This window comes from Erythrolamprus reginae, chromosome 5 (genome assembly GCF_031021105.1).
Source record: "Erythrolamprus reginae isolate rEryReg1 chromosome 5, rEryReg1.hap1, whole genome shotgun sequence".
NCBI classification, from domain to species: domain Eukaryota; kingdom Metazoa; phylum Chordata; class Lepidosauria; order Squamata; family Dipsadidae; genus Erythrolamprus; species Erythrolamprus reginae.
The window spans coordinates 12,294,648-12,309,815 of record NC_091954.1 but is presented as its reverse complement, the minus strand read 5'-3'; the positions used below and the strand labels follow the sequence as shown (position 1 = coordinate 12,309,815).

Below are 15,168 nucleotides of genomic sequence, written 5' to 3'. Positions count from 1 at the left end.
TCTCACAACAATAGTGGCAAAACAATGTACAGTGTTCCCTCGATTTCCGCGGGGGATGCGTTCTGAGACTGCCCGCGAAAGTCGAATTTCCGCAAAGTAGAGATGCGGAAGTAAATCCATCATTTTTGGCTATGGACAGTATCACAAGCCATCCCTTAACACTTTAAACCCTTAAATTACCATTTCCCATTCCCTTAACAACCATTTACTCACCATTATTACTGGTACTCACCATTGAATAAGACACTTAGTGATCCTGATATTTATAAACATAATTATTTATTAACAATAATTATTTTTTTTGTTATTTATTTGCAAAAATTATTAGTTTGGCGATGACATATGGTGTCATCGGGTGGGAAAAACCGTGGTATAGGAAAAAAAAACCCATGAAGTATTTTTTAATTAATATTTTTTAAAAAACCGTGGTATAGGCTATTCTCAAAGTTTGAACCCGCGAAAATCGAGGGAACACTGTAATACAAATCTAATAATTTAAACTAAAAACCCATAATTTAAAAACATGCACACAACACACCATACATAAACAATATAGGCCTGGGGAAGTTATTTCAGTTCCCCCATGCTTGACGGCAGACGTAGGTTTTAAGGAGTTGACGAAAGGCAAGGAGGGTGGGGGCAATTCTAATCTCAGGGGGGAGCTGGTTCCAGAGTGTCGGGGCCGCCACAGAGAGGTCTCTTCCCCTGGGACCTGCCAGACGACATTGTTTAGTCGACAGGACCCGGAGAAGGCCAACTCTGTGGGACCTAACCGGTCGCTGGGATTCGTGCAGCAGAAGACGGTCCCAGAGATATTCTGGTCCGATGCCATGAAGGGCTTTATAGGTCATAACCAACACTTTGAATTGTGACCGGAAATTGATCGGCAACCCACGCAGACTGCGGAGTGTTGGTGTAACATGGGCATAATTTGGAAAGCCCATGATTGCTCTCGCAGCTACATTCTGCACGATCTGAAGTTTCCGAACACTTTTGAAAGGGAGCCCCATGTAGAGAGCATTACAGTAGTCGAACCTCAATAATACTACATTGTCCCCTCCATTAGGATAAATTTGGAATACTGTGTTCAGTTCTATAGACCTCACCTACAAAAAGATATTGACAAAATTGAATGGGTCCAAAGATGGGCTACAAGAATGGTGGAAGGTCTTAAGCATAAAACGTATCAGGAAAGACTTCATGAACTCAATCTGTATAGTCTGGAGGAAAGAAGGAAAAGGGGGGACATGATCGAAACATTTAAATATGTTAAAGGGTTAAATAAGGTTCAGGAGGGAAGTGTTTTTAATAGGAAAGTGAACACAAGAACAAGGGGACACAATCTGAAGTTAGTTGGGGGAAAGATCAAAAGCAACGTGAGAAAATATTATTTCACTGAAAGAGTAGTAGATCCTTGGAACAAACTTCCAGCAGACGTGGTTGGTAAATCCACAGTAACTGAATTTAAACATACCTGGGATAAACATATATCCATCCTAAGATAAAATACAGGAAATAGTATAAGGGCAGACTAGATGGACCATGAGGTCTTTTTCTGCCGTCAGTCTTCTATGTTTCTATGTTTCTAAATTACAAGTTTCAGGTCATTTATCTTACTTTAATTCACCATAAAATGATTATTGTATTTTTCGGAGTATAAGACACGCCTTAGTTTTGGGGGAGGAAAATGTCGTTAGTCTGGTCAGCTTAAGCACATTGCTTTATCCCCTGGTTAGGGCTGGGGGAAAAAGTCTTTGGAGGATGTAGCAATGAAAACAAGCCTGCAAACACTTAGCGCTGGTGAAAAAAACCCTGTCTTTGGAGAGGTAGCAGGAATGAAAAAATCCTGCAAGCAGGGGGAAATGTTAGCACCTCCTTAGGGCTGAAAAAAACCTGTTTTGGAGGGAGTAGCAATGAAAACAAACCTGCAAGCCATGAAGAGCGTTAGTACTTCCCAATAGGTATGAATTGACCTTGGGAAATCATGGATGGTTCCAATTGTAGTCAGTTCAATGTCAGTTTCAAGGTTAAACAATGATTTGCTCAGCTCTCCGTATTCCCCTCCTTTGGTTCGGATGACCTGAGTGTTGAATTGAGCCAATACCTGTGGGTCCTTCTGAAGCACAGCCGTGGGTTTAATGACCATCCTATCATCCTGTCCCTTCCACGTAGGACTGTATGGCTGTAACTTGTTGCTTGTATTCTAAGATTTTTATTAATATTGATTGTTTCTTCATTGCTTATTTGACCCCTAGGACAACCATTAAGTGTCGTACCACGTGATTCTTGACAAATGTATCTTTTTTTCTTTTGTGTACACTGAGAGCACCAAGGCACCGAGGCAAATTCTGCACCAAGGCAAATTCCTTGTGTGTCCAATCACACCTGGCCAATAAAGAATTCTATTCTACTCTATTCTGAACCCCAGATTCAGAAAAGATGGCTCAGTACCTGGAGGAGGAGCGTCACATGCGAGAGGAGAACCTGAGGCTCCAAAGGAAACTGCAGAGGGAGATGGAGCGGAGGGAAGCCTTGTGCCGGCAGCTGTCTGAAAGTGAATCCAGTCTGGAAATGGACGATGAAAGGTTTGGGCTTCGTTTATTCTGCATTTAAGGGCTCTTGGGGCAGCGACTTGGAAAAGACTTCCTCTGGACCAGGGCCCCCCAAACCTTTTACACAGGGGGCCAGTTCACTGTCCCTCAGACTGTTGGAGGGACGGACCAATAAAAAAACCTGCTGTTTTCTTAACGCCGCCCTGGGGTAGGAGGAGGCGAAGTGGAGCAAGTCCCCAACTCCTTGCCAAGGTTTCTCTCTCTCACACACTTTTTCTCTCTCTCTCTTACTCTCTTTCTATCACTCTTCCTTTCTCCCTCTCTTTCTCTCTCTCTCTTTCTTTCTCTCTGTCCCTCTCTTTCTTTTTCTCTTGCTTTCTTTCTCTATCACTCACTCTCTTTCTATCTCTCCCTCTTCCTTTCTCTCTCCTTCTTTCTCTCTCTTTTCTCTCTCTCTTGCTTTCTTTCTCTCTGTCCCTCTCTCTTTCTCTCTCTTTCTTTCTCTCTCTCTTGCTATATTTCTCTTTCCCTCACTCTTTCTATCTCTCCTCTTTCTTTCTTTTTCTCTCTTTCTTTCGCTCTGTCCCTCTCTCTCTTGCTTTCTCTCTCTCTCTCTCACTCACTTGTTCTTGTTTTCTTTCTCTCGCTCTCTTGCTTTCTTTCTCTCTCATTCTCTCTCTTGTTTTTCTCTCTCTTGTTCTCTCTCTTGCTATCTCTCTTTCTCTCCCCCCTCTCTTTCGATCTCGCTCTCTGTCTGTTGCTCTATCTCTCTCTCTCGTTCTCTCTTGTTCTCTCTTTCTCTTCCTTCTTTGCGGAGGCCGGCGAAGGTTTTTCTTATTTTGAATGTCGCGCATGCTCCCCATCCCCCTGCCAGCCCATCGGGGGGGGGGGGGGGGCAGAGAGGCTCAGCACCGGCACATCCACGGCGGGCGGATTTCCTTCTCCCACCGCCTATGTCTACCTCCGGTGCCTCCCACCAAGCCGACGGCCCTTGCCCCGGGTTCCTCGGGCAGGAGCTGCCACTTCCCTCTGGGCAGCCCAGCCAGGTGGCCATAGAAAGTGCAATAAGGGTCACTCCAGGCCCCTGCAGGGGCAGATCAGAAGCAGGGATGATGTTGTGCATGCAGGGAGGGCCCTGACGTAGCCTGGTGGCCTCTCTCTTTCAGCAGGCAGCCCTGGCTTTCTCGTACCACAAGGACATTTCATGGGGAAACCTTGTATAAGTCCTTCTGCCCAGATGGCAAGGTCTGCTGAGCTGATGGGGATTCCCCTGCTGTTTGATCTCTATGGCTCTTGTGAATTTTGAGGAGTCCTTCTGGTATCTGGAGTCTACCAGCTTTGCTGGTTGAAAGGAATGAAATGCCGGCATCTTAGTTACTTTTTAAATTTAGCACCGTCGTGCAGTTGAGCCAGGCATGGCCAGCCTGTGAGTTTGAATGGATGACTGGGTTTAAATCTGCAGAGAATTCTTCTGAAGAGCTGACAACTCTCTTTGAAGAAGGTTGGATGAGTGGCGGTGAATTCTGTGCTTTTGCACCGAAGCGTTTCGGAAATGAGCTTTGGTACCCATATTCTTCACACATTCGTGTAAAAGTGTAGTGCAGTATCTATAGTGATTGTGTAAAATACTTAATACAGTGATACCTTGTCTTACAAACTTAATTGGTTCTTAAGGTGAAAAGTTTGTAAGATGAAACAATGTTTCCCATAGGAATCAATGGAAAAGCAATTAATGCGTGCAAGACCAAAATTCACCCCTTTTGCTAGCCGAAGCGCCTGTTTTTGCGCTGCTGGGATTTCCCTGCAGCGTCACAAAAACACAGAAGTCTGGAAGTGAGGTTTCCCATGGAGGGGAGCCTCAGGGGAATCCCAGCAGTGCAAAAACAGGTGCTTCGCTGGTAATAGATATTAATCTACGGAGAGGGGCGGCATACAAATTTAATAAATAAATTAAATAAATAAAATAAACGGAGGTCCGGAGGCGGGGCATCCCAGTGGCGGCGGTGGGTTTGTAAGGTGAAAATACTTTGTAAGCAGAGGCAAAAAAATCTTAAACCCCGGGTTTGTATCTCGAAAAGTTTGTATGACGAGGCGTTTGTAAGACGAGGTATCACTGTATTTATTTATATATATATTTGTTTGTTTGTTTGTTTATTTATTTATTTATTTATTTATTCGATTTTTGTGCTGCCCTTCTCCTTAGACTCAGGGCGGCTTACAACATGTTAGCAATAGCACTTTTTAACAGAGCCAGCCTATTGCCCCCAGAATCCGGGTCCTCATTTGACCCACCTCGGAAGGATGGAAGGCTGAGTCAACCTTGAGCCAGTGACCTACAGACCTACAGTCAGCTTCATTGGCCTGCAGTACTGCACTCTACCTGCTGCGCCACCCTGGCTCATATGCCTTAAGACATCTGCTTTATTAGAATCATCCTTGTAAATGATTAAAAATGTTCGTATTTAGCCAGTGGTACCATGAAGTTCCTCTAGAATCTTACATTAGATTAACGGAGTTGGAAGGGACCTTGTAGGTCATCTAGTCCAACCCTGCGCCCAAGCAGCAGACCCTATACCATTTCTGACAAATGACAGTCCAATCTCTTATTGAAAGCCTCCAATGATGAAGCTCTCACAACTTCCGAAGGCAACCTCTCTTCCATTGGTTGATTGTTCTCATTGCCAGAAAGCTCCTCCTTATTTCTAGATTGAATCTTTCTTTGATCAGTTTCATCCATTATTCCTCTCTGGCCTTTGGGTACCTTGGAAAATAGCTTGACCACCTCCTCTCTGTGGGAGCCCCTCAAATATTTGAAGACTGCTACCGGTCGGACGTCTTCGTGATGTCAAAGCTCCGCCCATGGAATTCCCTATTGGGATTCCTCACCTCCTTTCCAGCCTCCAGATCGGCCGAAAACGCTGCTGCCGATCGCAAAAACGGCACTCCACCGAGCGGCGCCACCCGGCTGTAGCCTTCTGAAACAGCCGGGTGCTTCTTGGCGGCCTCCGGAACCCAAACCCGAACTTCCGGGTTCAGCATTTGGGAGAACGCCAAGAAGCCCCCCAGCTGTTTCAGAAGGTGACAGCCGGGCGGCGGCGCTTATCGGCGGCCTCCCGAACCCGAACCCGAAAAGTTCGGGTTTGGGTTCGGGAGAACACCGAGAAGCCCCCCGGCTGTTTTAAAAGGTGACAGCCGGGCAGCAGCGCCCAGCGGAGCCCCATTTTGCAAATTTTTTTGCACACATTAATTGCTTTTACATTGTTTCCTATGGGAAACAATGTTTTGTCTTACGAACTTTTCGCCTTACGAACCTACTTCCTGAACCAATTAAGCTTGTAAGACGAGGTATTACTGTACATACCCATATATATACATATTAGTTTACTTAATAATTAATACTTTACAAGTCTGTTTTTGTTACTTCATTTTTTCCCTTTAATATTAATTCATTTTCTTATTATTTTTTCAATCCAATTATACAGTTTCCCCCACACTCTATAGTAGTCCTTATTTCATTCATTCTGTAATTCGTAAGTTAATTTACTTAATTTAGCACAGTCTAACATTTTCCTAATCACCGTCTCTTCATTTGGTATCTTTTCTTGTTTCCAAGTTTGTGCGACACCAATCTTGCTGATGTTAGTATGTGAGTTGTTAAATAATGATCTTCTGCATTTTTTTCTAGAGTCTCAACATGTTTTTATAGTGGGGTGATGAAAACTGGATGCAATAATTCTAGGTGTGGTTTAACTAAGGCTTTATAGAGTGGTATTAGTACCTCACTTGTTCTTGAATGTATCCCTCTGTTAATACAATTTAAAATTGCATTGGCTTTTGTGGCTATTGCTGCACAATGCTGACTCATATTTAACTAGTTGTCCACTAAGACTCCAAGATCCCTCTCACAATTACTGCTATTAAGCATGGTTTCACCCAGCCTATATGTGTACTTTTGGTTTTTCTTGCCTAAGACTTTACTTTTTCTCCATGTTGAATTTCATTTTGTTAAATAGGATCCAGTCTTCAAGTCTGCCAAGATCCATCTGGATTTTAAGTCTTATAGGGTGTTAGCTAGGTTAGTGTCATCTGCAAATTTGGTAAGTCCCCCTTCTATTCCCTCATCTAAGTCATTTATGAAGATACTGAAGAGCACTGGCCCTAAAACGGAACCTTGTGGTACACCACTGCTTATCTCTCTCCATATTGGCGTAGACCAGTGTTTCTCCACCTGGGGAAGATGTCTGATGACAGAGGTGGGTCTTAAGGAGCTTACGAAAGGCAAGGAGGGTGGGGGCAATCCTAATCTCTGGGGGGAGCTGGTTCCAGAGGGTCGGGGCCGCCACAGAGAAGGCTCTTCCCCTGGGTCCCGTCAGATGACATTGTTTAGTCGACGGGACCCGGAGAAGGCCAACTCTGTGGGACCTAACTGGTCGCTGGGATTCGTGCAGCAGAAGGCGGTCCCGGAGATATTCTGGTCCGGTGCCATGGAGGGCTTTATAGGTCATAACCAACAGAATGCAGAGAAGAGCAACCAAGATGATTAGGGGACTGGAGGACAAAACATATGAAGAATGGTTACAGGAACTGAGCATGGCTAGTTTAATGAAAAGAAGAACCAGGAGAGACATGATAGCAGTGTCCGAATATCTCAGGGGCTGCCACAACTCCCTTTTGAGTCAAACTATTCTCCAAAGCACCTGAGGGTAGAACATGAAACAATGGCTGGAAACTAATCAAGGAGTGAAGCAACTTAGAACTAAGGAGAAATTTCCTGACAGTTAGAACAATTAATCTGTGGAACAGCTTGCCTCAAGAAGTTGTGAATGTTCCAAAGCTGGAAGTTTTTAAGAAGATGTTGGATAACCATTTGTCTGAAGTAGCGTAGGGTTTCCTGCCTAATGAAGATTCTTCCAACTCTCTTATTTTGTTCTGTTCTATTCTATTCTATTCTAGTTTCTCTCTATGTGTGACATACCTCTATTTGTCTACCTCCAAGGGTTTATCAGCAGGGTCAAATCCTCTGGGAGTTATTTGTTCATTATATGGTCCAATTTGGACATATCTTTCTTGCAAAGGTTGGATCTTTATTTATTTATTTATTTTACCTATTTATTTATTTTGTCAAGCACATATAAGATAACAGATATTAAGTACAAACATGATTATGAGTACAGGAAATGGATACAAAAAAATGGGTGACATGAGGACGGGGTCAGTAGGCATACTGGTGCACTTACAGAGGTGGGGTTTCGAGGACTTTGGTGTTTTTGCGATGCTGCGATTTTGCTGGGAAACTCCACCTACGGACTTCCGTTGCCAGCGAAGCGCCCGTTTTTGCGCTGCTGGGATTCCCCTGCAGCATCGCAAAAACACGGAAGTCCGGAGGTGAGGTTTCCCATGGAGGGGAGCCTCAGGGTAATCCCAGCAGTGCAAAAACGGGCGCTTCGCTGGTAACGGAAGTCCGGAAGTGGGGTTTCCCAGCAAGGGGAGCCTTCGGCTGGCAACGGAAGTCCGGAAGTGGGGTTTCCCAGCAAGGGGAGCCTTCGGCTGGCAACGGAAGTCCGGAAGTGGGGTTTCCCAGCAAGGGGAGCCTTCGGCTGGTAACGGAAGTCCGGAAGTGGGGTTTCCCAGCAAGGGGAGCCTTCGGCTGGTAACGGAAGTCCGGAAGTGGGGTTTCCCAGCAAGGGGAGCCTTCGGCTGGTAACGGAAGTCCGGAAGTGGGGTTTCCCAGCAAGGGGAGCCTTCGGCTGGCAACGGAAGTCCGGAGGCAGGGCATCCCAGTGGCAGCGGCTTGGGTTCGTAAGGTGAAAATAGTTCAGAAGAACTGTTTCGGCCGTTCTTTCTGAGAGGAATTTAATTACGATGTCCTGTTGATTTGCATCTCTTCTTGCTCCAAAAACCCAGTGTGCACATTCTATTTCATGATCCAAAACTTCGATTTTATAATCCTTAAGCCATTGCTGAATATTTTGGATCATGTTTCTGCTGTCAGCAAAATCTGCTTTAAAACCCCTCAGATGTAAGTTCGCTCTTCAGCATACTTATGCACTGTCGGTCCTGTTCCCTTTCTTGTTCTAATTTTGTAACCCTAGTACCCTGGGCTTGCTGTTCTATTTTCACTGTTTGCAGCTCAGATGCAGTCTTAGTTACCACGTCTTGCATTTCTTTTAATTGCTGACCGACCACAACAAAGGTTTTCACCAAGGCATCCATTCTCTCCGTGAGTTCTGCCCCTACTACCTCCGCCATTTTCTCTTCCTCTTAACTTATTGTTTACTCACAGTTCCGAGTGGAAAGCAGGCTGTTTTCGAGTTATTTCTCTCTCCTTCGATAAGCCCAAGGTACTTCCGGGTTCCAAATTTATAGCTTTTTAACTTAGTCCAATTTATTTGAGACTTCGAGAGGTCTGGCAGGGTTCAAATTCCAATTTTTACTTTCTCATTTGAAGAGCGTTCAGCGGAGTGTCTACTCTCGCCGACGCACGCGCAAAATAGTTTGTAAGGAGAGGCAAAAAAACCTTAAACCCCGGGTTCGCGTATCTCGAAAAGTTTGTATGACGAGGGGTTCGTAAGACGAGGTATCACTGTATTGCAAAACACAATGACAAAGAAAAGCATCCAGAAAAACTAGAAGAAAGCCTAAAGTAAGGAAATGGATTTGTGGCAAATTAAAATTAATTGATTTGTTTCTCTTACATTAGATACTTCAATGAAATGTCTGCTCAAGGATTAAGACCTCGCACTGTGTCAAGTCCAATTCCATACACACCTTCTCCAAGTTCTAGCAGACCCATCTCACCAGGTAAGAATTACGGAAAATTCTGCGTTTTTACCTTTGGCACACACATAACTAGCTTGAGTATGTCTCAGGGGTGGGCATGGCTTAATTTTGTGGGTGTGGTTTGACGGTCATGTGACTGAGTGGGAGTGGCTTGAGAGTCATGACTGGGTGGGAGTGGTTTGGTGGTCATATGACTGGGTGGGAGTGGCTTTGCAGTCATGTGACTGGGTGGAGTTGTTGGGTGGCATGTGATTGGGTGGTCATGTGACTGGGTGGGAGTGGCCTATTTGATGTCACTCACAAACAAGGGCTAGGTTTAGGGTTAGGGTGCCTGGATTTTCCTTGCCTCAAAGGCCTCAAGGAGATTTTATTATTTTATTTATTATTTATTTTATTTATTATTTATTTTATTTATTAATCAGATTTGTATGCCGCCCCTCTCCGCAGACTCGGGGCGGCTCACAGCAATAATAATACAATGTAAACAAATCCAATATTTAAGTTTAAGTTAATTTAAAACCCCAATTTAAAAACCAATCATACATACTAACATACCATGCATAAATTTTATAAGCCTAGGGGGAGGGAAAGCCTCAATTCCCCCATGCCTGACGACAGAGGTGGGTTTTAAGGAGCTTACGAAAGGCAAGGAGGATGGGGGCAACTCTGATATCTGGGGGGAGTTGGTTCCAAAGGGTGGGGGCCGCCACAGAGAAGGCTCTTCCCCTGGGTCCCGCCAAACGACATTGTTTAGTTGACGGGACCCGGAGAAGGCCAACTCCATGGGACCTAACTGGTCGCTGGGATTCGTGCGGCAGAAGGCGGTCCCGGAGATACAATTTCCCTGTCTATTTACTACTACTGAACATCCAGAATATACTATTTAATCCTATGTATTTAATCCTATAAATTCCTTCTCCTTTCTGGCAATTTTCACCATGACATCACCAGTAAGTCACTACCGGTTCGGGTGGAGTGGTCCGAACCAGGAGGGACACCCCCCCCCCCCCCCTCTGGTATGTAGTTAATTTTCCATTAGAACCAGTGACCGCAGGCTTTTCAGCGTTCAGGGAGTTAAAGCAGACAGATTATATTGAAATCTTGATATGTAATTACTCAACAAACAGAGTCTAGGCATTTTTTTATTTCAGGGATTTGTTGGGAAACCACAAACACTTGTTAAAATTTATGTAACTCAGGAAGAGGTTTTATAGTTTTTCAACATAGTTCCTTTTATATCCTTTCTTAGCCTTGGATTTATTTTTTTTAAAAGCGTTTCATTTTATTCAGATTTTATCACCCAGCCACTCCTAGCAATTAAATCTCCAATTCAGAAAGGGCCATTTTATTTCCTGCTTTGAAACTTCTGGGTTGGGGCAAACGATTACAAGTATATGCTTAAATGGCGTCACCCCTTTTGGCCCCGCCAGAAAGCCCCAGTACCAGAGCTAGAAAAAAAATATGATCTGTGCAGAAATGGACAAATTAACAATGGAAATAAAAGATAAAGATGAGTTGGAATACTACCAAAGCTGGAATAAATGTCGTCTGGCAGGACCCAGGGGAAGAGCCTTCTCTGTGGCGGCCCCGACCCTCTGGAACCAGCTCCCCCCCGGAGATTAGGATTGCCCCCACCCTCCTTGCCTTTCGCACACTTCTTAAAACCCACCTCTGCCGTCAGGCATGGGGGAATTGAGACATCTCCCCCAGGCTTATATAGTTTTATGTATGGTATGCTTGTGTTGTATGTTTTTAAAACAATGGGTTTTTAGATATTTTTTAAATATTAGATTTGTTCATTGCACACTGTTTTATTGTTGTTGTGAGCCGCCCCAAGTCTGCGGAGAGGGGCGGCATACAAATCTAATTAGTAAGTAAGTAAGTAAGTAAAGTAAGTTAGTTAGTTAGTTAGTTAGTTAGTTAGTTAGTTAGTTAGTTAGTTAGTTAGTTATCTTTGGTTAGAAAGCCGGGAAAAATAAAATAAAGACAACCATTTAAATAGTCAACTAACTTAACTAACAGGGAAAGGAAAGGAAAGAGGATCGGTTGAATATAGGAATAAAAGTGATACAGATGTAAGACCTATGTAAAATCAAATATATACAGTGGTACCTCATCTTACGAACGCCTCTTCTAATGAACTTTTCAAGATACGAACCCGGTGTTTAAGATTTTTTTGCCTCTTCTTCCGAACTATTTTCACCTTACGAACCCAAGCAGCTGCTGCTGGGATGAAGGGGTTTCTTTTTTTCCCCTTTTTTGAAGAAAGAAAAGGGAGGGGCAGCTTGGAGGAGTAAAGATTTTGCATGCTTGCAAAGGCACTGAAACGGTGTCTTGAAGAAAGAAAAGGGAGGGGCAGCTTGGAGGAGTAAAGATTTTGCATGCTTGCAAAGGCACTGAAACGGTGTCTTTTGAATAAAGAAAAGGGAGGGGCAGCTTGGAGGAGTAAAGATTTTGCATGCTTGCAAAGGCACTGAAACGGTGTCTTTTGAATAAAGAAAAGGGAGGGGCAGCTTGGAGGAGTAAAGATTTTGCATGCTTGCAAAGGCACTGAAACGGTGTCTTTTGAATAAAGAAAAGGGAGGGGCAGCTTGGAGGAGTAAAGATTTTGCATGCTTGCAAAGGCACTGAAACGGTGTCTTTTGAATAAAGAAAAGGGAGGGGCAGCTTGGAGGAGTAAAGATTTTGCATGCTTGCAAAGGCACTGAAACGGTGTCTTTTGAATAAAGAAAAGGGAGGGGCAGCTTGGAGGAGTAAAGATTTTGCATGCTTGCAAAGGCACTGAAACGGTGTCTTTTGAATAAAGAAAAGGGAGGGGCAGCTTGGAGGAGTAAAGATTTTGCATGCTTGCAAAGGCACTGAAACGGTGTCTTTTGAAGAAAGAAAAGGGAGGGGCAGCTTGGAGGAGTAAAGATTTTGCATGCTTGCAAAGGCACTGAAACGGTGTCTTTTGAAGAAAGAAAAGGGAGGGGCGCCCCCCTTGCCTTTCTTCCTTCCCACTCACCCTTTAGCCTAGCCTTGCTTCTTCCACCCACCCCCTTTAGCTGCTCCTCCCTGCCCTCTGTTCGCCTCCCTTCTAAAGTTTGGGATTTTCCTGAAGGATTTGCACGCATTATTTGCTTTTACATTGATTCCTATGGGAAACATTGTTTCATCTTACGAACTTTTCACCTTACGAACCTCCTCCTGGAACCAATTAAGTTCGTATGATGAGGTACCACTGTATAGTATTAGAAATATTAAATGATGGTAATGTAGAAATATCACTGTAGAAAATAAGAAACGGGACTGCCACACATCGTCCAATGTTTTTATAATGTTTTGTTTATGTCTATTGACTTGGCTTCCTCTCACTTTCTGTTTGCAGGTCTCTCGTATGCAAGCCACAACGTTGGCTTCACGCCCCCTACTTCACTCACCAGAGCTGGCATGTCTTATTATAACTCTCCTGGCCTTCACGTGCAGCATGTAGGACCATCCCACAGCATTACGGTGAGTGTCTATAGCAGGGCTCTCCCACCCTTGGCAACATTAAAAGACCCTGGGACTTCCAACTCCCAGAATTCCCAGAGAGGGCTGAGGGATTCTGGGAATTGAAGTCCACAAGTCTTAAAGTTACCTTGCTCTTAAGTTCCCTCTAGGGCAGTGATAGCAAACCTTTTTTTCCTCGGGTGCTGAAAGAACATGTGGCGGCTATCACACATGCCCGAGTGCCCACACCTATAAGTCATTGCCTGGGGAGGGCGAAAACAGCTTCCCCTGCTCCCCGGAGACCCTCTGGAGGCCAGAAAAGGCTTGTTTCCCAACTTCTGGTGGGGCCAGTAGGTTCATGTTTCGCCCTCCCCGAGCTCCAAAGACTTCCCTGGAGCCGGGGGGAAGATAAAAACGTCCTCCCCCATCCTCCCGGAGGCTCTCCGGAAGCCAAAAACTCCCTCCCAGGGCCTCTGTGCGGGCCAAAAACCAGCTGGCCAGCACACATGCACGTTGGAGCTGAGCTAGGACAACGACTCACATGCCAAGAGATATGTCTCCACGTGCCACCTGTGGCACCCATGCCATAGGTTTACCATTTATTTATTTATTTGGTTTTTTATGCCGCCCTTCTCCTTAGACTCAGGGCGGCTTACAACATGTTAGCAGTAGCACTTTTTAACAGAGCCAGCGTATTGCCCCCACAATCCGGGTCCTCATTTGACCCACCTCGGAAGGATGGAAGTTTGAGTCAACCTTGAGCCGGTGATGAGATTTGAACCGCTGACCTGCAGATCTACAGTCAGTTTTAGTGGCCTGTAGTACTACACCACATAGAAACATAGAAGACTGAGGGCAGAAAAGGACCTCATGGTCCATCTAGTCTGCCCTTATACTATTTCCTGTATGGATACAGTGATCCCCCGGGTATCGCGATCCCGATCATTGCGAACGGGCTAAATCGCGATTTTTCAACCCGGAAGTAAAAACACCATCTGCACATGCGCGCCCTTTTTTTTATGGCCACGCATGCGTAGATGGCGCCGGGCAGATCAGCTGCTGGGCGGCTTCCCTGGGTCTTCCCCCTCTTGCTGGCGGGAGGGCGAGAAGCCCCCCCAGCACCCGCTCGCCCGCCGTTCGCCGCTCTCCCGCCCTTCGCCCGGCCACCCGCCGTTCGCTCGCTGCTCGCCCGGCCACCCGGGTTCGGGGGGGTGCTCGCAAGCCCCCCATGCCGGCGGCGACGTTTTAAAACAGCCGCGCGGCTTCCCAGCTGAGTCCTGAAGTGAACTTCCGCGTTTGGCTTCGGGACTCAGTTGGGAAGCCGTGCGGCTGTTTTAAAACATCGCCGCCGGCATGGGGGGCTTTCCAGCACCCGCCGGGCCCCCAACCCGGGTTTGGGGGGCTGCTAGGAAGCACACATTATCGTGTATGGACACGCACGTTTGCCACCCGAGCAAAAAAAGGTTCGCTAAACCTGCCCTAGGGTTTGCTGTTTCCCGGGTGGTTTTTTTTTCAGACCGGGTGCTACCAAGCTCATGTTTCTCTCTTTTAAAGTAGAGCTTAAAAGTTACCAAGCTCATGTTTCTCTCTTTTAAACTAGAGCTTAAAAGCTACCAAGCTCATGTTTCTCTCTTTTAAACTAGAGCTTAAAAGTTACCAAGCTCATGTTTCTCTCTTTTAAACTAGAGCTTAAAAGCTACCAAGCTCATGTTTCTCTCTTTTAAACTAGAGCTTAAAAGTTACCAAGCTCATGTTTCTCTCTTTTAAACTAGAGCTTAAAAGCTACCAAGCTCATGTTTCTCTCTTTTAAACTAGAGCTTAAAAGTTACCAAGCTCACGTTTCTCTCTTTTAAACTAGAGCTTAAAAGCTACCATGCTCATGTTTCCCTCTGTTAAACTAGAGCTTAAAAGTTACCAAGCTCAAGTTTCTCTCTTTTAAACTAGAGCTTAAAAGCTACCAAGCTCATGTTTCTCTCTTTTAAACTAGAGCTTAAAAGTTACCAAGCTCACGTTTCTCTCTTTTAAACTAGAGCTTAAAAGCTACCAAGCTCACATTTCCCTCTGTTAAACTAGAGCTTAAAAGTTACCAAGCTCACGTTTCCCTCTGTTAAACTAGAGCCTAAAAGTTACCAAGCTCATGTTTCTCTCTTTTAAACTAGAGCTTAAAAGTTACCAAGCTCATGTTTCTCTCTTTTAAACTAGAGCTTAAAAGTTACCAAGCTCATGTTTCTCTCTTTTAAACTAGAGCTTAAAAGCTACCATGCTCATGTTTCTCTCTTTTAAACTAGAGCTTAAAAGTTACCAAGCTCACATTTCTCTCTTTTAAACTAGAGCTTAAAAGCTACCAAGCTCATGTTTCTCTCTT

At 44.9% G+C, this 15,168-nt stretch overlaps 1 protein-coding gene across 1 annotated transcript in view; it reads left to right on the top strand.

Moving 5' to 3' along the window:
- CCDC6 (coiled-coil domain containing 6) overlaps positions 1-15,168 on the top strand; it is a 91,616-nt gene that overhangs the window by 70,246 nt on the left and 6,202 nt on the right. Inside the window, exons 6-8 of the mRNA XM_070752069.1 lie at positions 2,429-2,585; positions 9,253-9,353; positions 12,700-12,824. Of these exons, the coding sequence (XP_070608170.1) occupies positions 2,429-2,585; positions 9,253-9,353; positions 12,700-12,824 (383 nt within the window). The remainder of the gene's footprint in view (positions 1-2,428; positions 2,586-9,252; positions 9,354-12,699; positions 12,825-15,168) is intronic.